The sequence below is a fragment of the Mobula birostris genome, chromosome 16, assembly GCF_030028105.1.
Source record: "Mobula birostris isolate sMobBir1 chromosome 16, sMobBir1.hap1, whole genome shotgun sequence".
In the NCBI taxonomy this organism is placed as follows: Eukaryota; Metazoa; Chordata; class Chondrichthyes; order Myliobatiformes; family Myliobatidae; genus Mobula; species Mobula birostris.
Genome location: NC_092385.1, coordinates 21,287,495 through 21,315,271, shown reverse-complemented (window position 1 = coordinate 21,315,271; position 27,777 = coordinate 21,287,495). Strand labels below are relative to the sequence as shown.

Genomic DNA, 27,777 nt, shown 5'->3' with positions numbered 1-27,777 from the left:
ATTTTGCTTAATCTTAAGTAAAGGATAATTGTACTGTTGTAATAGTAAATTATAAATTTTCCTAATAAAACCTTTCACTAAAGGATTCATTTTTAAAATAATGTCTAACAGGTCAGAATCTTGTATATATGGAAAATTACTTCAATATTCTTGTAAGAAATGTCTGACCTGAAAATATTTCAAGAAATGTGAGTACGAGAGAGAATATATTAGTTACTAATTTCTCAAAAGACATCAATCGGCCTTCTTGGAACAGATCCATGAAGGAATAAACTCCTTTATTCCTCCAAAGAGAAAAAGTAGGATCACTAAGTGGAAGGTTTAAGTAAATAGTTTCAATAAATAAAACTAAGAAGGTTAAATTTTTTAAGATTAAAAAAATTACGAAACTGGTACCAAATTCGTAATGACTGCTTAATCATGGGATATAAATTTAGAATAGAAATTTTGCCTAGTTGTACAAGTAAAGAAGCTCCTAATAACGAAGTTAAGTAGAATTGTTTCACAGCTTTCAATTCCAAATCAACCCAAAGTGGTCGTTCATTTTTATCAGTCCAATATAACCAAGAACACACATTACATATATTAACAGCCCAATAATACATGCTTAAGTTAGGCAGAGCAAGACCTCCATCCTTTTTTAATTTTTGTAAATGATATTTTCCAGTTCTTGGTCTTTTATTATTCCAAACAAAAGATGAAATAATTGAATTATCCTGATCAAAAAAAACTTATTAGTTTTAAAAAAAAAGGAATATTTTGAAATACATATAAAAAAATTTTGGTAAAATCATCATTTTAACTGCATGAATTTAGCCAGCTAATGAAAGTGTAAGTGGATTCCATCTACAAAATAATTGCTTCATAAAATCCACTAAGGGAACCAAATTAGCTCTATAAAGGTCTCCATAATTTTTAGTGATGATAATATCTAAATATTTAAAAGAGTCTGTAACTTTAAAAGGAATGTCATCATATATAGATGCAGAATCATTTAGAGGAAACAATTCACTTCTATAAAGGTTTAGTTTATATCCCGAAAACTTTCCAAATTCATTTAATAATTTCAATAAACTAGGAATGGATTCTTCAGGATTCGAAACATAAACTAAGAGATCATCGGCATAAAGGGAGATCTTATGAATAGTCCTATTTACGGAAATTCCTTGAATATCTTTAGCTTCACGAAGTGAAACAGCCAAAGGTTCCAACACCAAATTAAATAACAGGGGACTTAACGGACATCTTTGTCTCGTACCCCGCGAAATTCGAAAAAAAGGAGATCTGCAATTATTAGTAATAACCGTAGCAATAGGGCTTTTATATATCATTCTAATCCACTTATTAAAATTAGTACAAAAGTTGAATTTCTCTAAAACTTTAAATAAGTATTTCCATTCAACTCTTATCAAATGCCTTTTCAGCATCAAGAGAAGCAATGCATTGGGGAGTCTTAGAAAGGGATGAGTATATAACATTTAACAGTCTCCGAGTATTAGAAGAGGAGTAATGGCCTTTTATAAAACCTGTTTGGTCCTGAGAAATAATTTTAGCTAGAATATTCTACAGTCGATTAGCCATTATTTTTGAAAGAATTTTAGCATCCACATTTAATAATGAAATCGGTCTATATGGAGCACAGTCAGTAGGGTCTTTATCTTTCTTAAGAATTAAAGAAATAGAAGCTTCACAAAATGTGGGAGGTAACTCTGCTAACAAAAAAGAATCTTTAAGCATTTCCAACATATATGGAGAAAGCAATTTTTCAATTTTTTTTATAAAATCCTACAGAAAAACCATCCAATCCAGGAGCTTTACCAGATTGCATTGAAACAATAGCTTTCTGAATTTCTTCTTCAGTAATAGGAGTATCAAGAGTTTGTTAATCTTCTAGGAAAATCGATCTTTTGTAAAAAGGCATTCATTTTAGAGGGATCAGCTGGAAACTGAGATTTATAAAGTTCACTGTAAAAGTCTTGAAAAATGTTATTAATGTCTTCATAATTACAAGCTAAACTACCGTCTCCCTTACAAATTTTTTAAATTTGTTTTTTAGCTCTAGCTGCCTTTAATTGAGATGCTAATAGCTTATTATTTTTATCTCCAAACACATAAAATTGACTTTTCAATTTAAGCAAATTTCTTTCAATAGGGTAAGTTAATAGTAAATTATATTGTGATTGAAGTTCAACCCTTTGTTTAAATAAATCAATGTTAGGAGAGACTGCATAAATATTATCCAAGTCTTTAATTTGGTTTGAAATCCTATCTAACTCTATTTTTGTCTGTTTCTTAAGCTTAGCCAAATAGGAGATTATCTGACCTCGCAAATATGCTTTAAATGTATCCCATATAATCAATTTTGACACATCTCCCGTATTGTTAAAAAGAAAAAAATCTTTTATGAGTCTCAAATAATTTGACAAATTCCAAACTTTGTAATAAATTTTCAGGAAAATGCCAAGGCAAGTTTGCAATACCAGCATCATTCAGTTCAAAAGTTAAGCTGAAAGGTGCATGATCCGAAACAACGATAGCGGCATATTCACATTTCTGGACTTTGGACAAAAATCGGAAATCAGCTATAAAATAATGGATTCTCAAATATTTTTTATGAATGTGAATAAAAGGAATAATCTCTATCATTAAGATGTAGATTTCTCCAGATTTCAATCAAACCATAATCAATTAAAAGAGTTAATAAGTGACGCTGAACAACTCGGGAGCCGCTGATTGGTTGAACCCTTGTCAATCAAAGGATTTAAACAACATTTAAAATCACCACCTATTAACAACATATATTCATTTAAATCAGGCAATAAACCAAATATGTTTTTAAAAAAAGGATCATCTACATTAGGTCCATATAGATTAACCAGGACAATTTTTCTATTACAAATTGTTCCTTTGACAATTAAAAATCTACCATTAATACCTGACACAATGTCTTCTTGGATAAATAAAATATTAGATTTAATAAAAATAGATACTCCCTTTGTTTTATTTTGATAAGTGGCATGATATTGAAGGCCCTTCCACATTTTAAAAGATCTATTTTGATCGCCCGTTCTGATACCCGTTTCTTGAGCAAAAATTATATCGGGCTGGAATCAATTAATAATTTTAAGTCTTCTTTCACTTAATAGGGTGATTCCAGCCACGTATGTTCCAACTAATAACGTTTATCTGTTTAACTACCATAAAATATTTTTTTTTAACACAGAAGTACACACATACCAATGCGGGCTAATCAAAAATGGCAGTGATAGGTATAACCATATAGAAAACACGCATGCTCCGGACCTCTGTAATGGGAAAAAATACGAGAAGGAAAAAAAAACTGGAAAAATTTAAATTAATCCTACAATGAAACCTATAATTCGAAACTACCCCCAATCCTCTCACCATCCCAAAAGTAGAAATCTGGCAAAGAGAAGGAATAGGCCGGAATGTGTCCCCATAGAAAAAGAAAAAAGAAACAGAACTCTGTGAGCTGCTCAATTTAAATAGTGATTTTAAAAGTTTTTCTTAATTCTCTTCCCCCACCCCCAACAAAAAATCCCATGGCCCCAAGATAAAACCCTGCAGAGGGAAAAAAAATGTTTATGCTTAATCATTAAAAATAAACTAGGGAATGCAAAAACAATCTCCAGAGACATCAAAACAATAAAATTAAACCTAAACAATGTAATCTCTAACAAAGCAAAATCAGCGCCATTATTCCTTTGACTTATTGCCCGATGGAAAAAACTCTTTTTAGCAGAAAAACTGAAACTAATTATCTAACTAATTACTAAGCACTCCTTGCTATATATATATATATATATATATATATATATATATATATATATATATATATATATATAAGAAAAAGTCTATATAAACTATGAAAACTATCACTTAATGTAGAAAAGGAAGAATAAAAACAAATAATCAAACCAGTTAACAACCTGTCCGCTGTGTTAATTCACTCAGTATACCAAACAGACTTCGGAAAAGTCATTCATCAGTCAAATCAAAAAGATCACATCTTCCTTAAATGGCCCATCGATCAAAGGATATCTTCAACATATCAGAAATCTTCAAAGTAGGGTCCTGACGAAGGGTCTCGGCCCGAAACGTCAACTGTACCTCTTCCTAGAGATGCTGCCTGGCCTGCTGCGTTCACCAGCAACTTTGATGTGTGTTTCCAGAAATCTTCAAAGCCTGTTTTCTTTCAGAAAATTATTCAGCAGACCTAATACCATTCAGACCTCGGCCACCTCCGAAATAAAATTAACATAGTCCAATGCCGCTTGGGGATCCACAAAGACACGTGGAGTCGCATCTTTAGGAAATAATTTTAATCGGGCTGGATAGCGAAGTGATGGGAATAATCCCTTATCATGGGCTATCTTAATAGCTGGAATGAATTTGAACTGCTGTTCCATAACTTCCCGTTGACAGTCTTCATAAAAACTAATCTCGGAACCCTTAAATTTAAAAACTGTTTCCTTGCATATTTTATGATTTGGTCTTTAACTTTGAAACGAAGAAAACTGACCAAAACTGACCTTGGTTTATCTGGATCTTGAGATTTCGAAGTGAAAATTCTATGCGCTCTTTCAATATCGGGAGGCTGAGGTAGAATATCCGGAAACAGAGATTGAAACAAATTAGCAAAATAGTCCAATAAATCCCCACTCTCAGATCCTTCCTTCAGTCCAACAATTTGAATGTTATTCCGATGAGACCTTGCTTCCAAATCGATAATCTTGCGTTGAGCCTGTTCCAAGCGGGCTGAAATATCCGCTATCTGACGCTTCGACTCTTTAAGCTCAGTATTCAAGGAAATAATATTTTTCTCTACGAACTGAGAGCTCTGTCAAAACGACTTCATCTCAGAAGCGTTATTGTCTATTTTCTTGTGGAGAGCCATCAACGCATGATTTAAACGCTCAGCCCAGACAGGCATATCTTCTGATTTTTCTTTCATAGTTTTTCCCTTTCCATTGCTGGATTCAGAAAGCTGCTTTCCACTTCTTAAAGATTGTGACATAATGACAACTATTCCCCTCTAAGATCCGACAAATAAAAGTTTAAAAATTCAAAGTTTAAACTGGGGAAAAGGAAGAATTAAAGGCAGCCACAGAATTAGTGTGTTACTCCATTGAGCTGCAGGTGAAAGTCCCCCCTCCTTTGTCTATCCTGCTTGTTATTTCTTCAAAGAATTCCAACAGATTTGTCAGGTAAGGTTTTCCTTTGAGGTAACCATGCCAACTATGGCCTAATTTACCATGTGCTTTCATGTACCCTGAGACCTCATCCTTAATGATTGACTTCGGCATCTTCCCAACCACTGAGGTCAGACTAACTGGCCTATAGTTTCTTCTGCCTTTCTCCATTCTTAGAGTGAAGTGACATTTACAATTTTCCAAAACCATTCTAGAATCTAATGATTCTTGAAAGATCATTAATAATGCCTCCAAGATCTCTTCAGCCACCTCTTTCAGAACTTTATGAAGTACACCATGTGGTCCAGGTGACTTATCTACTTTCTGACCTTTCAGTTTCCCAAAAACCTTCTCTCTCGTTATGGTAACTTCACTCACTTCATGCTCCCTGACACCTGGAACTTCCACCATACTGCCAGTCTTCCACAGTGAAGACTGATGCAAAATACATATTCTGTTCATCCGCCATTTCGTTGTTCCCCATTACTACCTCTCCAGCATTGTTTTCCTGGGTCTGATATCCACTCTTGCCTCTCTTCTGCACTTTATGTATCTGAAGAAATTTTTGGTATCCTCTTTAATATTATTGACTAGCTTACTTTCATATTCCTTTATCTTAATGATCTCCTTTACTTCCATTCTGTTTTTTTTTAAAAACTTGCCAATCCTCTAACTTCCCACTAAGGTTTACTCTATTGTATGCACTTTCTTTGGCTTTTATTTTGACTTTGACTTCTCTTGTTAGCCACAGTTGTGTCATCTTTTCTTTAGAATACTACTTCCTCCTTGGGATGTATATATCCTGTGCCTTTCGAATTGCTTCCAGTAATTCCAACCATTGCTGCTGTGCTGTCATCCCTGCTAGTGTTCTTTTCTGGCCAACTCCTCTATCATGTCTCTGTAATTCTCTTTACTCCACTGTAATACTGATTTATCTGACTTTAACTGTTCCTTCTCAGATTTCCGAGTGAATTTGATCCCTTGTCCCAAAAGCTTCTTTTACCTTAAGGTCTCTAATCAATTCTGGTTCATTACTTTTGATGGCACGTGGCATGTAGAGTCGCCCCCTCAATTTTTTAAATAAGTCTTGTAATGAAAGGTACATAAAGATAATCTTTTCTGTTGAATGAAGCAGTGGATTACTTTATTTACGGTCCAAGAGCGATGAGATGTTTTCTCAGGAAATACCTCACGCCAGCTTGGCACCAGCTGGCTAGTTGTGAGAATATATTATGTTAGATTGTACATTTCGAAGTCCTTGCTAATCTGGCGTACACATCAGTACTTGGACAGTGGTTACAATAACAGTACCATTTAGAAAGGATGTTATTTTTCCATTGTCTTTAAAAAGATTAATATTAATAATTTTACAGGATATCTAAAATCACTTATTTCAGTCTGTTTCTGTTGTACTTTCATTATAGTAAACCAATGAGTACATGTAAGTTAGCAACATAAGTCAGCTTTTTTCCTTTTTTTAAAAAAAAAATCTTTAATCTTTGCTCAAAATTACCACAGCACAGGAGATTTTTTAGAGGATCATAGCCAATTTGGGCACACACTCAAAAAGATTCACCACGCTGAATGAGTTCAGCTTAATAGAAATTGCAGGTGGATGGATGTGAGATGCAAGTAGGCAGCCTTAGTGGGTTATGGGATTTGGAATGTTGAATGATAATCTGCTTCAACCTCTAATTGAAACTCAATAGGAATTGTTGTGAACAGTTTATGTTTGGGCCCAAGGGTAATTTTTCTGCACTCTAATACACTGCTGTATGGAGGAATTGTGTATATAAGGATCATCAATCCTGATTGTGCACAGAAACTATGCTTATGCTATTTAGTTGGACACCGTAGCAAGAAATTTTAAAGCAATGGTGCCAATGCCATTAAGTTGGAAAGAGTGCAAAGAATATTTATGAGACAGTTGCCAGCACACAAGGGCCTGAGTTAAATGGAGAGGGTAGGCAGGTGAAGGCTTTATTTCTTCAAGCAAGGGAGACTGAGGGAGGGGAACCTTGATAGAGGTGTACAAAATGATGAGGGGCACAAGTAAGGTGAAGGCACATAGACGTTTTCCCAGGGGAAAGGAATCAAAAGTTTCTGGTGAGAAGAGAAAGCTTTTAAAGAGACCTGAGGGGCAATTTCATCTCGGACAGTGGTGGAATGGACTGCCGGTTCAATAACACTTTAAAAGAGATTTGGACAAGTACATGGATAAGAAAGCATATGGGCCAATCGGGGCAAATAGGAGCAGCTTAAATGGCATCCTAGTTAGCGTGGATGACTTGGTCTGTTTCTGTGGTGCATTACTCTGGCTAATGTCCAATAAAGTTTCCTATCTAGTGGGTTATGTGCAGATAAGCCCTTTAACTTAAGCTCGAACTGGTCTTTGAGGTGGCATGGTCACCTAGTGGTTAGCACATCGCTTTTCGATGGCCAGCAGGAATTGATCAGGTTTCAATTCCTACTCTTATATGTGAGGACTTTGTATGTTCTTCCCATAAAACAGTGTGGGTTTCCTTGGGGTGCTTTGGTTCCTCCCACATTCCAAAGACACAGTTAAGGTTCATGGGTTGTGGTATGTGATGTTGGTGTTGAAGCATAGCGACACATGGGGGCTGCCCAGCATGTCAAATCAGCGATGATTGGTGCAAAATGACACACTTCATTGATGTTTCATTGTATGTGATGTATATGACCAATTAAAGAATTTCAGGGTGTATATTGTATACATTTCTCTGACATTAAATGTACCTATTAAAACCTACCTAATCTTTAATCTTTAAATCTTGTTCTCTAGTTACTTATGCTTCAACATTTTATTATGCAATACATAAAGCTGATTAACACTACCTGTTGAACTCACAGCCCTTCTCATAAATGTGCTATATCGCCAACAGACAATATAAAATATACCAAGAAGTATCAAATACACACAGTGGTGTCAAGTGGTATATGTTGGTTTTAAACTCAAAGTCTATCATATAATGCTTAATGCTAGAATTTCTCACCTGGTAGTGTTTGATGTTCACAATATTTAATAAGGGGAAAATATGTGCTCAACCAGTGCAAGCAAACATTTTAACTTTTTTTTTACTTCATCTTTCAGAATGCTCTTCCAGGTGCCAAGCACTTGACTGTAGAGGAATTGTTTGGTGCTCCTGTTCCTAAAGAACAATTGATAAATTCTAATCAAGAAACGTTGAAATCTCAGCAAGATGCTAAGTTAGGACGCCAGAACTTGATGAAACCCTTCACTTATGAGCAACCAACTGAAAAACATGTAGGGAGCCCTGAGAGTCTTAATGACAAAAATAGTTTTACTCGATTGAGTTGCCAGGAGACCACCTTGGATGTACTAATGACACCAGCTGCACTCCAGAAACTTGATAAACCTAAGTGTATGTATAACATTTGTACCAGTCCCCACATTCATACTTCCCTGAATTTTGAAGCTACTTCTAATCAGACCACATCTACCATCAGTACCAATGGTCATGTTCAGAAGTTGCAACAAGAAGTCAAAACTGTTTCACCACTGATGATGTGCCCACTTTCCTCTGATACAGCGTGTGCTCATCAGAATCCATCTACAGGAAGTAACGCAGCTTCACAAAGACCCACGACTGATAGAAACACTTTGGATATTGGATGTCAAGGTCATGACCTGCTTCAGAAACTGAAACTTACACAGCAGCGTGACCAGCAGCATCAAACTCTCAGCAAACCCTCATTAGCTGCAAATTTTTCTCCACTACTTGTAACACCAGAGTGTTTTAAAGAACCAAATGTCAAAACTACAGAAGTCTCATTGCAGGTATATCAACTTTGGCTACACAGTAGGGATTGCATTGCTACACTAGGGTTCCAGGCCTATTATTGAACTTGTAGGATTATGAGGTAGAGGTGATGGAAGAAAAGACACAAGGTGGATCAAATATGTGGGAACCATGCACAATGATTCTGAACAGTGAGCTGTACCCGATAAATGCTGGGCCAGTAACTTGTGTTGCTTTGGGCTTGTTCTTGAAAAAGCTGTTGGGGAAAAGTACTAGAGGCAGTGGAAGGGGACCTTTATGCTGACCTTTTGAACACAAACACATGCAACTGACATAGGGGTAACTGCAGGCCTTCCTTATGCTGACTTTACAGATGAATAATGGAAAGCTTCAGAATTAATATGAACTCAAGATCGCGGTTAAATTTTGGATCAGAATTGAGCATTTTTTGGATACTGTGTTCCATGTACTGATGAGAAAAGTGTTCAGTCAATAGGAAAGTGTAAAATTGTGTTACTCTCAGGCTGAAGGAGCAACACTTCATATTCCGTCTAGGTAGCCTCTGACCTGATGACATGAACATCAATTTCCCTTTCCAGTACTTTTTTCCCCTCCCCTTTCCTCCTCCCTCCTCCTATTCCCCTCTTTGGTCTCTTGCTGCTTCTCCTCACCTGCTTATCACCACCTTTTGGTGGTGCTCCATCTTCCCTTTCTCCCATGGTCCACTCATCTCTCCTGTAAGATTCCTCCTTTTCCAGCCCTTTGCCTTTTCCACCTATTACCTCCTGGCTTCTTACTTCATTCCCACCTGCCCCACCCACCTGGCTTTACCCATCATCTAGCTTGTCCTCCTCCCCCCCCTTCCCCTTCTCCCCCCCCCCACTTTTTTATTCTGAGATCGATTGTTTATTCGTTTCCATAGATGCTGCCTGACCTGCTGAGTTTCTCCAGCATTTTGTGTGTGGCCCTGTGGATTTCCAGTATCAGCGGAATCTCTTGTGTATAAAATTGTGTTAGACTGCTTGCAAGATATTGAATGTATGTTGCAGAATACACTAAGAACAGACAGAATCTGTTACCAGAGAATCATTTTTTATAGACAAACTGCCAGTTTTGCATATAAGACTAGAAGAAGAGAAAAAGCATCAGCAAAAGCACCGCCCAGAGAGCGAGCTTTCAAAGTGGCCCCGTTAAGTGCTTGCCCATCCTGCAGCTAGTTTCATTTCACTAGGAGTTGTGATGGATAATATTCCATTTGGTAGAACATATTGAACCTCTGTATGCAGGGTTAATTGAAGAACTGATGTGGATAACTATCATATCACTAGATAAGGAACTTGAGGAAGACATAAAATGAGATGAAAAAGACAGAAAAATATTAGGAATTTAATCAATTACCTGAAGATTTTGAAGGTCCAATGATCACCACCTACCATATTTCTTAATCAACAAACCTTTATGCAACTGTACAAATAGATAAACAAGCATGTGGTTAACTAGAACTGTATACCTGGGCTCATTGGGCAATGAGTGCTCAATGGCTGACTCATCTTGGAACTTTTACTTCTGGACTTTGATCCTACAGATCTGATATAGAATTTGAATTTGGTGAGTGGAAGATGAAATACACTTTGATGTGTGGGAGGTGTTTTTTTTTTGTTTGGTTATTTATATTTAAAGAGGAATTGCCCAAACAAGCAGGAAGAAATGGAGCTGAGAGCAAGGATAAAGCTCTGATTTAAAATAAAAATGGGACAGTGCACTCACTGTTTTAACTTTGGGTGTTGTTGCAAATGTGTTTAAACTAATTGAGCAGCATTTAACATCACCACAGCCTGTTCTTGAGGCCAGGTGTCTTGTGAATGATTTTGAGGAAGGCTACTGTATAGCTTGAGTACTGTCCGAGATAGATTTAATAACTGTAAGGTAGAGAGAAAACAGAAACCAACAGGCCCTTTGTGTCTTATTCCTGTTTTGTACACTTCTAAGATCGACAAGTTTGTAAGTTCCCTTAGAACATCCTGCTCCTCAACCAATCTGTCATTCTGAATTATGTTGTGGAGAGGATTCCCTTGATGGAAAGGGAAGAAAGGAAAAGAGTGATGGTTGCAGGGAATTCTATAGCTGACAGAACAGAAAAGTGTTTCCAATGATTGGCTGGATTTCAGGATGGTATGTTGTCTCCCTGGTATCAGAACCATTGATATTGCTGTGGATGCACAGTCAGGTCTACGCTGATAAGAACATCATTGCTATAAAAGATGATGAAATCTTGCAAGCAAACTTTAAGGAGTTGAGAAATTAAGAAGCGAGACCTTGAAGATCATATTTGGCTTACACCTGAATGTATAGAAATTGGATAATATGATTGTGCAGCTGGAGAGATGCAACCGAAGAGTTTAAACTAATTAGTAGATTGTAATTAATTCCATAGAAGATGGGACTGCCCAAAGCACCTGCTTTGCATTGCCATGACAAGTATATTTTGACATCTCACACAGAGCATTGGTGAGCAGATTAATTAGAGAGTACGTGTAGTGTGATACTGTCACCATCTTTGTTTTGCTGATAACTGATTAGGTTGATTGGATTTACCTGGATTTTTGTGAATAGGATGTACCTGGGCAACTTCCCACTTTTTAGACAGATGTCGGTGTTATAAATGTATTGGAGCAACTCAGGATAACATTACAGCTATTTTTGGAGGATAAGTTATCAGTGCCAAATCTGTAATATTGTTAGGTCCATGCCTTTGTTGTATCTGGTACACTCCTCTATATCTTTATATTATGTGGAGTGGGTCAAATTGGCTGATAACATGCTTCTGCTTTGGTGAGGATTGCAAAAGGAAACCTGGAGCTGGGAGGTTAAACTTTTCCAAGTATTCCTATTACTCTTGTTTTAAGGGATTCCCGCAATTAAAAGATTGGACTACTTAGTTTCAAGGCCTTTGAGGAACACAGATTGTAAAATGAGGCAAAGAGGGAAAGTTGTGAGATAGCATGAAGTCAATAACACACAATCCTTGACACATAGGTGAATTTCCACATATCTCTCTACTTCATGAATTTTGCAGTATCTATTATCTTAAACTTAAATACAATGGCAATAATGAAGTAGATAACAGATGTTATTGAAACTCTTCATGCATTTTACATATTTTGAATTTGTGCTTGGAGAACGTAAACCTGTAGGGCCACAGAGTAAATGCTGAAAGATGGAATTAAGCTTTGTAACACTTTATAAACTGGCACAGATATGAGCTGAATGCCTGCCTCTTGTATTTTTCTCCTGATTATATTAAGTGTGTTCAATAGCTTCTGTACAATTGTGTGGCTTTGTATAGCACTTGGACACACAGTAGCCACTTTATTGGGTACGGTTGTACACCTCATAAATGAAAGTACCTAATCAGCCAATCATGTGACAGCAATTCAATGCAGACATAGTCAAGAGGTTCAGTTGTTGTTCAGACCAAACATCAGAATGGGAAAGAAATGTGATCTAAGTGACTTTGACCGTGGAATGATTGGTTCCAGACGGGGTGGTTTGAATATCACAGAAACTACTGATCATGTACAACAGTCTCTAGATTTTACAGAGATTGATGCGAAAAACAAAAGTCATCCAGTGAGCAGCATTTCTGTGGGTGAAAACACCTTGTTAATGAGAGAGGTTAGGGAAGAATGGCCAGACTGTTTCAAGCTGACAGGTGACAGTAACTCAAATAACCACATGTTACAATAGTGGTGTGCAGAGGAATATCTCTGAACGTACAATATGCTGAACCTTAAAGTGGGTGGGCTACAGCAGCAGAAGACCATACCGGGTTCCACTCCTGTACCTAATAAACTGGCAACTGAGTGTACAAGCTGGTTACTTTTGGATAGTATTTTATGCAATATTTTCCCTGACCCAGGAAAGCAGTTGTCATCAGAAGCTACAATTCATATTTTGTTGTATATTCAAAATATGTAAATTACAAACACTTTACTTTAGATCTAATGCATTCAAAATAACAGGATTTCATTCCAATGGCATGAACTATCATTTATGAATATTTTAAATTTTCTGTTCTTGTTAGATTTTTAGCTTAAGAATATTCAGATAATGGACTCGCTTTCTTGTATAACAAAATATTTTACTGTTCATTATGCATTTTGTTCAGCTCATCGGTGTTCCAGACTTCACTTTAGCATTTTAGTGATAAACCAAATTCTAACTTGCAATCTGTGATTTCAAAAGATTATGGTGTAAATTTAATAATGGCTTTTCTATCTTTATTTTGCTGTCATTTCTGTTGTATTCTTTTACAGGTTGTTCCCACACCGACCACCTCTTCAGTTGCCCCATCTATGCTTTTGTCTCCCAATATGTTCAAACAGTCAACGGGAATGATTTCAGAAGCTGAAAGCAAGTATGCTTCTGCATCTCCATTAACATTAGCTTCAGAGACCCGATCTTCACCCTTACCGACTGTTCTCAGTAAGACACAGCTTCAGGAAACATTAACTCATCTAATAAAGGTAATTTTATGTGCATATAAACAGTTTCATTTCATCCAGTTATGTATGCAGGCTCAAAGGAAAAATTACTTGTTCCTCAGCTTCACTTGGATGTTTGACATTAGTACACTTCAGCAGAAAGTGATGACATTCTTGTAGGAACCAAACAGCATACCTTCCAAAAGTAGCAAATGTGATCTTTGGCTCCATGCTTGCGTTGTCTGTTAACATCTCTGTGGGATAACCTGAAATTGTGTATATTCTGTCTTGCACATTTCAGATTTTATTCTCCTCAATTTCATGTAGTTTAAGAATCTAATTTTCTTGAGTCTGTTGGTTTTAACTGTAATTTCCTCATAACTTTTACACAATGTTCGGAACCTTTCATACATATCGTTTTTAGGCCAGTATCTCCATTTAATAGTACACTTCACAAGTCTTAAGGAGAAGAGTTTTTCTGTAATATGTGTTTCTCCCCCCCCCCCACCCTCCACTCCCACACACAAAGGTTAATAACTAGGGCAGCAGAAATTGTGTATCTTTAGTTGACTAAATTTTATATAGTTTGTAATGCAAATCTACTTTGCTGTCAAAAGAAAAGGAGGCAACTGTAGAACAAAGTTACACACTTTTGGAATTATACCATAGAATTCTAAACAGTATAAAGGAGGTAGAAAAATATGTAGGAGAATTTTAGGGCAATAATGTAGGGGGTTTTAATTAACCTAACATTATTAGTGATTATGATCAGTCATTGTAAAGTATATTATTACTGTATTTTAGCCTGTTTGTGGTGAGCTAAATAAGAATTAGGGGTAAGATGCAGAACAATTGCAACTTTAGATTTAGTTTGAGATTGAAGGGATAGGTGCATCAGTGAGACAGCATTATCGTGGTAATAATAATTCATTTAGATTCAGCATAGCCCTTAATAAAGATAAAATAGAAGTTTGTAAATCAAAAGAAGGCCAGGTTTTGTAGAAGTTGACTTGAATCTGTGATTTGAAGGTAAATAGTAACACAGCTGTGTGGAATCATTCAAGGAGGAGTTGGAGGTGATGGGTATTGTCAAATTGGAACTAAATTAGAGAAGCATGATTGACGGCTAGCATACATTGCATCAACAAAGTTCTAGTATTTAAACCACGCACTGCATACCACCTATCAAGAAACAAGGTCGTCAGTCTTGGTCATTTCTCCATCCTGAGTATGAGTAACGGGTTCTCATGTTTCCCGGGATATGAAAAGGTGTTAAAACCTGTTTCTAAGATCCATCTCACTCCTGTTCCTTCTGATCTCCTTGAGTGAGGTAGTATCACTTTGATATTCAAATATAGGTCCAGCCCATTTGGTCCACCCATCTTCCTTTGCTGCTGGTTGCTACAGTATTACCTTCTAGGTACTACTGCCAATTGTGTAACATCCTAGTTATTGTTACTGAACCACTTGGGTATTGAGTGGCATGGAATTGATTGCTCCTGTCTTTCCCATGTGGATCTCCTTATCAAGTCTCACCATTTCTTCATAGTTTTAAATTTGGCCTTGTATTACCAAATTAACTTTTTCTTTTACATGTTGTGACTGTTGGATGTCAGATGTATCAAGGAGGACCCAGTGTTTTTATTGCAATATTTTCAATTTATTAAACATCCTAGACCTCCAAAATCAGATTCTCCAATAAAAAAATAAGAATGACATAATGTTTCATTACATCATTGTTCCTTTATCTTACATAAGTCTAAATTGTCTGTAATTCTGTCTGTTTCACAATTTATTAACTTCTTTGAGCAATTCCTGATTAATAATTTTGTGATCAATCAACATCCAGTAATTTACACAGAAAGGATTTAGAGTAACAATTATTTCATCCTACTTACACTTGTGCACAGGAAATGGCATTAAACAACCTTGAATCTTTGCTTTTTCAATTAAGTCATTATCAGTCTCATTTTCTTAGCATTCTCAGAATTTCACAGGTCATTTCACTGTACGTACCGACCTCCAAATTGAAACCATTATCCGTTCGTCTGTTCAGGGATGGATGTTTATAACCTTTTGACCACCACAAGGATAAAGATCTCAAATCCTACAATGCTGTAGAAAGTGCATGGGTGAAATTAAAAGGGAAAGGAAATGTGTGCCAGGGTAAATATATTGGCAAGTAAAATTAAAGAAAATCCCTAGATGTTTTCGTACATAAAAGTAAGAGACGCTGTACCAAAACAGGGGTTCCCAACTTGGAGTCCACAGACCCCTCAGTTAATGGTATAAAAATGGTATTATGCCCATGGCATAAAAAAAGGTTGGGAACCCCTGAACAAAAAGAAAAGTAACATTTAAGGGATCAAATGGAAAACATAAGTGAAGAGCTGAAGGATGTGGGTAAAGTTCTTACCGTTGCAGCTGTTTTCAAAAAACGATGATACTTATGTTGCAGTTAATGACAAGTTGTAGAAAAGAAACAAGTTACAAATTAAACAATCAATGTGGGAAAGTCATGCTGTCTAATTGGTTGAATTTATTTTAGATGAATGAGTCCTTGAGTGCAATGTTTTTGATGTAATCTGTATGCATTTTTGAAAGGCTAGAGATAAACCCCATGTGCAGGCCGGTTAAAGTAGTAAAAACCAGTGGAATTGGAAGCAGAGTAGCAAACAGATAAGTAGCTGGAAGCAAACACAATATTTATGGACTGGAAGGCACCAATGATGTTTCTCAGGGATCAAGAACTTTTCCTTTTTTTTTGTCATGATTACAACTTACAGTCTGTACGCAATACAAAAATGAATGACTGGGTGTTTGACATTTAATGGGGAAAGATTCAGATTGCAGAAAGATATAGATTGTTTTTGTCCATTTTTTGAAACTCTGGAAAATTAAGTTTAATCCAATCAAATAAGGTAACCCATTTGTTGTGCCACTACAAGGCAAAGGAATTCTCAATAAATCAGAAATATTGAGTAATGTGGAGAAACAAAAAATCTTGGATTTTTTTATGCGTAGATTCTTAGAGGTAACAGACTGGTGAGTAAAGTTGCTTCAGAACAAAAAGCAACTGGGATGTCAAGTTTACAGATGTCAAGTTTACTGTCGTGTGCAAGTCTGGTGAAGTACAGATACGATGGAAAACTTGCTTACAGCAGCACCATAGGCATGTAGGTACAAGCAACACAGAATTATAATTATACAAGGCAGTGGAGAGAAAAAAAGGGCGACAAAATGAGTGTAATAAAACAAAGACACAATCATTGACAAGTTCATGTTTGCGCAAGAGGCCATCCGTAGTGCCCCATGGTTGATGTAGTTAAGTTGTGCAAGTCAGTTCAAGAACTTAATGGTAGGAATGTAGCTGTTCCTTAATCTGGTGATAAGAGGATATGACCCAGCTAGTAGGGATCCATCGTGATAGATGCCACCAACTTGAGGTTGTAACTTCTGTAGATACTGCCAGTTGTGGGGAGGGCTGTACTAATGTTGTGGGGAAGGCTGTACTCATGACGGATTGGCTGTGTCCATAACTCTCTCCAAACTCTTGTCTTCCTCTTTGTTGGGGTTGCTGTACAAACCATTATCCAACCAGTAAGGATGTTTTCTCCTATTAGACAGGCCATAGAATATAAGAGCAGGATGGCTGTGATAGAACTGTAGACAGTAAATTATGGAAAATTTAAGCTGGATTGCCAGGGTTTAAACTAGATTGTCATTGGGATTAGATTCAAGAACAAAATCAGTGAGAGGACAGGTACATGCAAATGGAATGGAAAATTGCAATTGTCACTCCACTCTTTAAGAAAGGAGGAAGACCGCAGAAAGGAAATTATAGACCAGTTTGCCTGACCTTAGTGGTTGGGAAGATGTTGGAGTCAAATGTTCAGGATGGGGTTATGGAGTACTATGTGGCATAGGACAAGATAGGATAAAGTCAGCGTGGTTTCCTTAAGAGAAAGTCTTGTCTGATGAACCTGTTGGAATTCTTTGAGGAGATTACAAGTAGGATAGATAAAGGGGATGCAGTGGATGTTGTATATTTGGACTTTCAGAAGGCCTTTGTCAAGATACCACACATGAGGCTGCTTACCAAATTAAGAGCCCATGGTATAACAGAAAGTTACTGGCATGGTCAGAGCATTAGCTGATTGGTAGCAGGCAGCAAGTGGGAATTAAAGGATCCTTTTCTGGTTGTCTGCCAATAACTAGTGGTGTTCTGCAGGGGTTGGTGTTGGGACTACTTTTTAGTGTTGATAAAGCAAGTGGGCTTAGATTAGAAGAATAGGCAAGAAAGTGGCAAATGAAATACATGTTGGAAAATGTGTGGTCATGCACTTTGGTAATAGAAATAAAAGTGCAGACTATTTTCTAAACAGGGAAAAAAATTCAAAAATCTGAGATGGAAGGGGATTTGGGAGTCCTTCTGCAGAACACCCTGAAGGTTAACTTGCAGGTAGTGTAGGTGCTGAGAAAGGCAAATGCAATGTTAGCATTAATTTCAAGAGGTCTGGAATACAAGAACAGAAATGTGATGCTGAGGCTTTATAAGGCACTGGTGAGGCCACACCTTGGGTTTTGTCAACAATTTTGGGCTCCTCATCTAAGAAAAGATGTGCTGGCATTGGAGAGTGTTCAGAGGAGGTTCACAAGGATGATTCCGGGAATGAAAGGGTTATCATATGAGGAACGTTTGATGGCTTTGTGCTCGCTGGAATTTAGAAGGATAAGGGAGGATCTCATTGAAACCTTTCGAATGTTGAAAGGCCCAGACAGAGTAGATGTGAAAAGGATGTTTCCCATGGCGGGGGATTCTAGGACAAGAAGGCACAGCCTTAGGATAGAGGGGTGTCCATTTAAAACAGAGATGCAAAGACGTTTCTTTAGCCAGAGGGTGGTGAATTTGTGGAAATTGTTACCACAGGCAGCTGTGGAGGTCAGGTCATTGGGTGAATTTAAGGCAGAGATTGATAGATTCATGATTGGACACGGCATCAAACGTTACAGGGAGTGGTGCTGAGGAGGGGAAAAAAATAGGATCAGCCCTTGAATGGTGGAGCAGACTCAATGGGCCAAATGGCCTAATTCTGCTCCTGTATCTTATGGTCTGATGGTCTAACATCTGAAGACCATAAGCCTAACAATCAGGACATCCTTATTTACAGTAAAAGTGCAGATATAACATCTGTTTTAAATTGCATCTGTTTCAATGCACCTAGCTTAACAGGTAAATTTAATGAATTAAAGGCATGGATTGCAATTATTGCGATATTGTGGCCATAACAGAAATGTAACTGAGAGAAGGGCAGGACAGACAGCTCAGTGTTCCAGGGTACTGGTGCTTCAGGCATGACAGAGGAACAAGTAAGAGTGAAGGGGATATTGCCTCTTTGAAAGGGGATGACATAACAGCAGTGTCTAGAGACAATATTGTTGAGTGATCAACAAATGATGCCATTTGGGTAGAACATAGAAATAAAAAGAGGATGGTCACCTTGGTAGGGCTATATTATAGAGTTCCAATCGTTGACGGGAATTTGAAGAATCAACTGGGCCACCAGAGCGCAAGTGACCTGGATAGAGCAGAATGTATATAATACATCCAAGTCAGTTCCCTTGCACAATGTATAGAGGAACCTACTTGGAAAGGAATAATGCTGGTCCTCCTCTTGGGGAACAAGACAAGTTAATAACTCAAGTGGCATAGAATAGTTATGGAAAAGATGGAACAAGTCCATGGATTAAAGTCCTAACTGGAGCAGGGCCAACTTTGAGGGTATCAGGCAGAATCTAGTTGGGGTCAACTGAGTGTCTCTATTTAAAGGGAAAGGAACAATTGTCAAGTGGTAGTCTTTTAATAGGGTCAAAAGTCCAGAGATACTATACTAGAGATTACAGCCTTGGAAGTCCTGCTTTTTTAACTTTCAACCTTTCTATGTAGTTTCCTAAGCTCACTTTGCAGGAGCCCATCCCTGCTTCTAACTCTGCTGTTGTTAACTATCTGATTCTGAATCTGAAACAAAATTCTGGAGATATTCAGCAGGCGAAACAGCATCCTTGGAGAAGGAAAGAAAGTTAATGTTTTAAGTCAATGACATTTCATCAGAATAGACATGTAGGATTCTGATTATTCCTTAGGTTAAGATTAAAGAAAATGAGGTGATGACTTTCTGATACCATCATTGAGCTGGGAAGTATGTCCAAAAGTAAAACAAATATATACCAAGCCATTATGTGCTAAATTGAATCAGCAATAACATCAAGACTTTGTATACAGTCCTTGACTTTAAAACATAATGAGCCCCGAGTTTCCCAGTTGTTGCATTTCCTGAGCCCTTCCACCTACACTAGTTCTCAGAACTTGCACACAACCCATTTTCATGAAACATATTCTCTTTGTCATGCTGTTGACAGCACACCGTGGAGTAGTACACCAGGGTTCACATACAACAGCAAGTTGCATTACAAACAATACATCTTTGAGACATGGGAGGTAATTGGAGCATCCAGGGGAAAACCAGTGAGAACATATCATTCCACGTGGCACATGAAGTCAGAATCAAACCTGGGTTCCTATTACTACAATAAAGCTGCGAGCCAGTCTACACAAATACAATTAGTGTTTCTGCACCAATCTCACCAATGAGAACATTTCAGAGTTTTCTAAGTAGCTTTCAGCTGCAAAAGTGTTTGTTTTGTTAATCATATAAAAATGCTGTGCACCCAAAAGGAGAATTGTGCTGCAGCTTTTTACCTTGATGTCATTCTCCTCTACTCAGTTGTAAAATGGAATTGTTTTAATGCAAAAGAACATTTAGCTGTTTGTCTTCATATTTAAGCTATAGAAGAGACTGCAGGGTATTGCTAAGTTTCTAGTGCACTAAGATTACAACAATTTTGATGAATAATTGCAAATCTGTACATCTATGCCAACTTGAGAATACCCAGCATCTACCTTCCTCTACCTGTACCACCACCAAATACACCTGCCCCCCCCCCCCAAAAATATTCTTTTGAGCCAAAAGAACATTGTATCTCTTGAAGAATATTAAGCTGGCTGATGGCAGCGTTCCCTCTAATTTTTTTTTAACAACTGTTCAGACCAACCATTGCTCTGAGAAGTATACTTTTTTATACAGCTTGAAAACTGTGCAGCATTTGATTTTTTTTTTTTGTAACGTGCATACTGTGAATATTTAGGATGAAAATTGAAAAATCACATACTTCTATAATTGAAGGGTATAATTAAATACAGTACAACAAAGAAAATCTTTCGCATTTTGTAAGCCTTTTCTGTCTTTACTCCAGCTACGTGGCAACAAAGGCTATGTGCGTGGGAGCATTTCAATTACTTCATGGCTGCACACAAGCGCAGCTTAGAGGGAACATTGCTGATGGGACATATCCATGTTATTGGGGAAGGCAAGAGATGAGATTGCAGAGGCCTTGACTAAGATCCTTGTGTCCTCTCTAGCCACAGGCAATGTCCTGGAGGACTGGAGAGTAGCTAATGTTCAATTATTCAAGAAGGGAAATAGGGATAATATTGGAAACTATAGACCATTGAATCTCATATCAGTGGTAGGGAAGCTGTTGGATAGAATTCATTAGCATTTGGAAAATTATGGACTAATTGTGTATAGTCAGCATAGCTTTTTGCAGCGCAAGTTGTATCTTACTAACTGATTGAGGTTTTCGAGAAGCTGATGAAAGTGGACCTGTGAATGTTGTCTGCATGGATTTTTAGTAAGATATTTGACAAGAGCCCTCACAGGCACATTCATAAGACCAAGATACATAGGATCCACTGTGCCTTGGTTATTTGGATTCAGAATTGGCTTGCCAGTAGAAGAAAGAAGGTAGCAGTCAATGGGGCTTGCTCTGACTGGAGGTACGTGACCAGTGTTATTTTTGCAAGGACCTGTACTGGGACTTCTGCTATTTATGATATGTCAATGACTTGAATGAAAACGTGGAAGTGTGGATTAGTAGTTTCACGGGTGTTACAAAGATTGCCAAAGGATGCAGCAGGATAAGATGAGTTGCAATGTAAGCTGAGAAATGGAGTTTAATTTGGCAATTCAGAAGATCAGATGTAAAAGGACAGTGTTTATATACAAAGATATCTTGGGGTCCGCATGGCTGGAAGGTGGCTGCACAGGTTAATAGGATGGTAAACAAGGTGTGTGGTATGCTTGCCTTTGTTATGTATTCAGTTCAAAAGTTGGGAAGTTATGTTGCAGCATTATAAAATGCCAGTTAGGCTAATTCTGGAATATTACATTCAATAATGGTAGCTGTTATAGCAAAGATGTGAAAGCCTTGGAAGAGGCTTGCAAAGAGATTTACCTGGATGCTGTTTGGAATAGAGCACTTGCTATAAGGAGAGGTTGGACAAACTTTTGTTGTTTTCTCTGGAGTAGTAGAGGTGAGGGGGAGACCTGATAGAAGTTCACAAGATTATAAGAAGCAGTCAGCAAGTACATTTTCCCAGGGTCGAAATTTCTAATACTAAACTGCATGCATTTAAGCTGAGAGGGGGTAATTGCAGAAGGGATGTGTGAGGCAAGTATTTTTATACCTGCCAGGGACAGTAGTGGCAGCAAATGCAATGGAGGCATTTAAGAGACTCTTAGGCATTTGAATGTACAGTGAATGGAGAGATGGACATTATGTAAGCAGAAAGAATTGGTTTAGTTAGATGTTTAATTCGTTTGGCACAACATCATGGGCGTAAGGGCCTGTTCCTATGAGTTCCAAAACAAACCATTCCTCCTGTGTAGTAATATAATTGAGCGGTGGAATTCATTGGGTGTACCTTGCAGAGTCATAGTCAAGTACCACACAGAAACGAGTCCTTGGGTCCATTGAGACGACATTGACCAGTAATTGCCCATTTACATGAATCCCACATTAATCCCTTTCTTTATTCTCCCCCTTTTTATTATCACCTCATCAGTCTATCACTCATCTACACATTTGGGGGCAACTTAGAGTGGCCAGTTTTCCTCTCAGTCTGCATGTTTTTAGGTTATGGGAGGATACAGGAGCACCTGATGAAACCCACATGGTCACAGGGAGAACTCCACATAGACAGGACCCAGGGTCGGAATGAACTTGGGCCTCTAGTGCCGTGAGACAATTGCTCTGCTTGCCTCCCTGTTCTGCAGATTTTAAGTAGCACAAACAAGAGAATATGTGAAACATGTTTTATCATGTTTTGACATTAAATGAGTTATGTCAGAATTAATTTTAAGGAAAAGAATGCAGTTTGCTGCTCCATTGTTACACTTTTGTTAGGAATTTTTAAGCAGTAATCTTTCCATATATTTCTCAATGCTTGCCAGATAATTGTCAATGAAATTTTAATTAATTTTAATTTGTGGGATTTATCGCTGACAATTTCACCTATCTGTGTTCATTGTTAGCTCTCGTGGTAATTTATAGATATGCAAGAAAATAGGTAATTAGCATTAAATGAAGATTCTGGTCTTATGCACAATTTGGAATTCCTAGCAAATTTTCCTTTGATTAGACCATAAGACAAAGGAGCAGAAGTCAGCCATTCGGCCCATCGAGTCTGCTCTGCCATTTTATCATGAGCTGATCCATTCTCCCATTTAGACCCACTCCCCCACTTTCTCACCATAACCTTTTGATGCCCTGGCTACTCAGATACCTATCAATCTCTGCCTTACATACACCCAGTGACTTGGCCTCCACTGCCACCTGTGGCAACAAATTCCATAGATTCACCACCCACTGGCTAAAAAAATTTCTTCACATCTCTATTCTGAATGGGTGCCCTTCAATCCTTAAATCATGCCCCCTCGCACTAGACTGCCCCACCACGGGAAACAATTTTGCCACATCCACTCTGTCCATGCCTTTCAGTATTCGATATGTTTCAAGGTCCCCCCTCATTCTTCTGAACTCCAAGGAATACAGTCCAAGAGCGGACAAACGTTCCTCATATGTTAACCCTCTCATTCCTGGAATCATTCTAGTGAATCTTCTCTGAACTCTCTCCAACGTCAGCACATCCTTCCTTAAATAAGGAGCCCAAAACTGCCCACAGTACTCAAGTGAGGTCTCACCAGTGCCTTATAGAGCCTCAATATCACATCCCTGCTCCTATACTCTATTCCTCTAGAAACGAATGCCAACATTGCATTCGCCTTCTTCACCACCAACTCAACCTGGAGGTCAACCTTAAGTGTATCCTGCACGAGGACTCCCAAGTCCCGTTGCATCTCAGAACTTTGAATTCTCTCCCCATTTAAATAATAGTCCGCCTGTTTATTTCTTCTGCCAGAGTGTGTAACCATACACTTTCTAACATTGTATTTCATTTGCCACTTCTTTGTCCATTCTCCCAATCTATCCAAGTCTCTCTGCAGACTCTCTGTTTCCTCAGCACTACTGGCCCCTCCACCTATGGAGTCCTACAATGCAAATGGTATACTCCTGGTTGGTCAAGCTTTCTGAAGATTTTAGATATTTGACCAGAAGGTATTCTAGAGTGCAAATGAACCCCATGTAACAATGGTTCATTACTGAAATTTCCTTTGCAGTATTCATAAATTATTTCCTTGAAATTTGGAATATGGAATAAAATTTGCTCTTTCAAAATTGGTGGGGTGGAAGTAAACATAATATTTTCTTTCAGCTTTTGCTCTGACGCAGGTTCAGATGATGCAGCTTCTCATTATGGAAAACAGTAATCCAGGTCATTTTCTAGTAATGTGATTTCTCTGTAACATGTAACTAAGGTAGCTGCATTACAAGCAATAGACATTTGAAGCTGAGAGGTAGCAAGTTGTTGGAAAGATGTGATTCACTGCGAAAAGTGAAAGGTGAGTATGAAACAAACTTGGTGGAGCTCTCCTCTCTTCTGAAATCTGGCTTTCCTTTAAAGTCAAATTTTTACTATAAATTTACAGATTTGGAAAACTAATTTTCTGTGATCATAACCCATGATTGATATCATTTGCATTCTCCATGTCCACAGTATAATTTATGCAGCTACTAAAAAAGGTTTCCTGGCCAGAACTTGCTACCATGGTGATATATCATTTTGTGTCCACTTGTATCAGTCAGCAGGTGTTCAAACAACCTGTTGAACTGTGCTTCATTTGGACAGGTTCATCAGTTTCATATTTGACATTGATTGGGTGAATTTTTGGTACACCTAAGGGCTGGAAAACTAAATTCTCTGTTTTTGTGCAGTCAACGTGAATGGTTCTGTTTGTGTGTTTACAAAGTATAAAATGGTGTGTGAGGTAAAATATATATTATCTCAACAACTTGAATACTGATGGGCAGGTGGTGAGAGTTAACACTTTACCATTTCAATAATATCAAATAAAGTTAAAATAACCAAAAATCATAGCCAGAATTTGATAAGACTGCAGACAAAATGTTCAGTTCAATTTTAGATGCACTTTCGTGTTTGGTATGTTAGTCATTTAATGTAATTAGAGTAAAGTTTGTCCACCTCGATTTACTCATCTTGCTGTTTCTAACTCTAAACACATTTCTTATTTTCTTATTGAAACTTTGAGCATAATACATGCCATCATTTATACTACTATATGCTTACATTCATATTAGAAAAATGATTGAACTTTCCATGTTCCGAATGCCTTTCTCCATAGGAGTCCAGTCATTCAAAACACATTCCAGACTGGATGCTTTATCTTTTGGGCTCAGTTTCTACTCTGAGATTCATTGTAAATTAACAAAAGAACCTTGATATCCAGGATGAACAATGCAAGATTCCACGATCTGTTTTGTATTTGACTCCTAAATATCTTTACAATAAGAATTTTAAGTATTATAAGAACAAGAACTAAGTACTTCCAGGAAGATTTTGGTTAAAAAAAATTAAATAGTTAATTCCACTATTATCTCCAAAATCGCACAGCAGGAAGACCACACAAGATCAAAATTGCTTGACTTGGGAGACCAAAATGAAGCTGAAAGATTGCCAGCTATCAGATTTTGTGCAAGTGCATGATGGGCCAACCTTTGAAGTTCAAGTGAAACTATACTAAAAGTGGAGGACAATTACTCTTCATATAGTTCAACGTAAATTTGTCACCATATACAACACTGAGATTAATTTTCTTGTGGGCATACTCAACAACTATATTCAACTTTTACAAGATCGGTGAAAGATCAACCAGGGTGCAGAACACAATAAACTGTAAATGCGAATATAAATAAATAGCAACATATAGTTATGCAGCTTAATAAATTAATGGTGTTTAATAGTTAATTTCATCATCTTTTAACTTTTTTCTTCCACAGAATGACTCTGATTTCCTAAACACAATTCATGAAGCTTATCTACAGATTCTGCTAAAGAACGTAGTTAACATTAAATAATGAGAAGACAAATGAGAGTGAATATGTTTTCAAGTACAAATAAGCAACACAATACTGTGAAAATTCAACATTTACTTTACAATATTAATTAACAATCTGTACATTTGTATATTATGATCGTCAAACTGTTTACATCTACAAAATTTGCTATTTCTAGTTAAAATATTGTAAGCACTTCTGTGAAAGTTTGCCAAAATGCAAGTGTGTATGCATATAGAGAAGGTAACATCCTACTGTTAATAACTTAAGATACTGTGCAGCTGATCAGCAATGGATGTTTCACTTTAAGTCTTTTGCTTTCTATAAGAATGACTAATAAAATTACTTGATTTTACATAAGTCTCATCTGTTCCTGTTTGAAGAAACGTCAATGACTTTGTCACATTGTAATGCACAAAATAAGCATTTAATTGAGATTTTCTGTTTTTAAAGATTCAACAGTGTTTTAAGAGCAATAATGTATTTTGCTTAGATGCAAAGGAAAGTGTTATAATGATTTAAACATTTTTGCAATTAATTTGAAATAATATACAAATAGTATTTGTATAGAAGTGACAGAGTAGTCATAAATAAAGGTAGACAGTAAACAGGATACTACAATTGTGTATTGCAACTAGTTTTTTCTCCAAATAATCAAGTGTCATCTCTCCACACTGCCTCTGAATGCTTATTTTGCCTTGTAGATCCAGTTATAGATTTAAACAGTAGCAATGTCATAAGTAGAATTCAAAGTCACACTATGCTCTAAAATAAAATAGCCCTTTTATGTTAACATCAGTTTCATGTGCTTATTTTGACTATAAAGATGTTTCTCTTGGGATTAGGCTTATACCCTATTTCAATATCACCTCCTGACTTTGTGGTTTAATATGGGTTTGGATGTATGAATCAAAAATACATTTTCATAATTCTTATGATAAATTTGTAAAATTGCATGGTTTGTAATAGGCAAATTGAACCCTCATTTTTCCAAACAAAGTATTTTTGTCACTTGTGGTCATTAATTTTGAAAATAGTTAATTTGTATACCATGTGGCAACATGTTTAATTTAAAACGACAAATCGAAGTATGTACACAAGAGATTTTCAATGTAAAAGAGATGAAGTGTACAAATTTCATCTGTACAATTTGTAATTGTCTATTCATGGTCTTACATAAAGACAGTATATTACTGTTAAATTTAATTGTTTAAGTGAAACGAAGACTTCAGTTTGAACAATGTCTAGCTGCATGTATGTCAGTTGCTCAATAAAATTTAAACCATTTTGTTATCACATTGACGTCAGCTTTCTTTTAAATGAAAAGGATTATATGAGCTTTATAGCTTGATATTTTAAGTTTAGTGAGTTAATATTAACATTAATTTAGATCATCGATAGGACTTTACAACTTATCTGCTTTCATTGGATTGTAAATATAAAGTTAGTCTTCCAAACTCAAGGTCCTGATGAAGGGTCTCGGCCTGAAACGTCGACTGCACCTCTTCCTAGAGATGCTGCCTGGCCTGCTGCGTTCACCAGCAACTTTGATGTGTGTTACTTGAATTTCCAGCATCTGCAGAATTCCTGTTGTTTGCTTCCAAGCTCATTGTTTTTTTTATTCATTTATCTTCATGTTTTTGCCATTCCCGAATGTTCCTTTACCCAGCATGGATTGCATTCCATATTTAAAGGCTAACGCTGTGTCCATGTTCTTAGCAGTGCTGTACTGTAAACAGCCATGTTGAAGTATATAAAAGCAATTGATGGTAGGGTGTAAATGCACTTGTTGCGACTCTTACTGAAAAATTTGAAGTATTTTTATATTCTATAACATGAAGTATCAATTACCATACCTTCTCAATCTTACCTAGTTATAATTGAGTCCTTGTGTGAAATGTATGCCATGTCAGCAGATTTTCA

The 27,777-nt window shown here is 37.0% G+C and overlaps 1 protein-coding gene across 1 annotated transcript in view; it reads left to right on the top strand.

Moving 5' to 3' along the window:
• Positions 1-27,171, top strand: part of dcp1a (decapping mRNA 1A) — an 89,346-nt gene extending 62,175 nt beyond the window's left edge. Inside the window, exons 7-9 of the mRNA XM_072280397.1 lie at positions 8,326-9,033; positions 13,312-13,521; positions 25,798-27,171. Coding sequence (XP_072136498.1) covers positions 8,326-9,033; positions 13,312-13,521; positions 25,798-25,875 — 996 coding nt within the window. The 3' untranslated portion in view covers positions 25,876-27,171. The remainder of the gene's footprint in view (positions 1-8,325; positions 9,034-13,311; positions 13,522-25,797) is intronic.
• Positions 27,172-27,777: the final 606 nt, after the last annotated feature.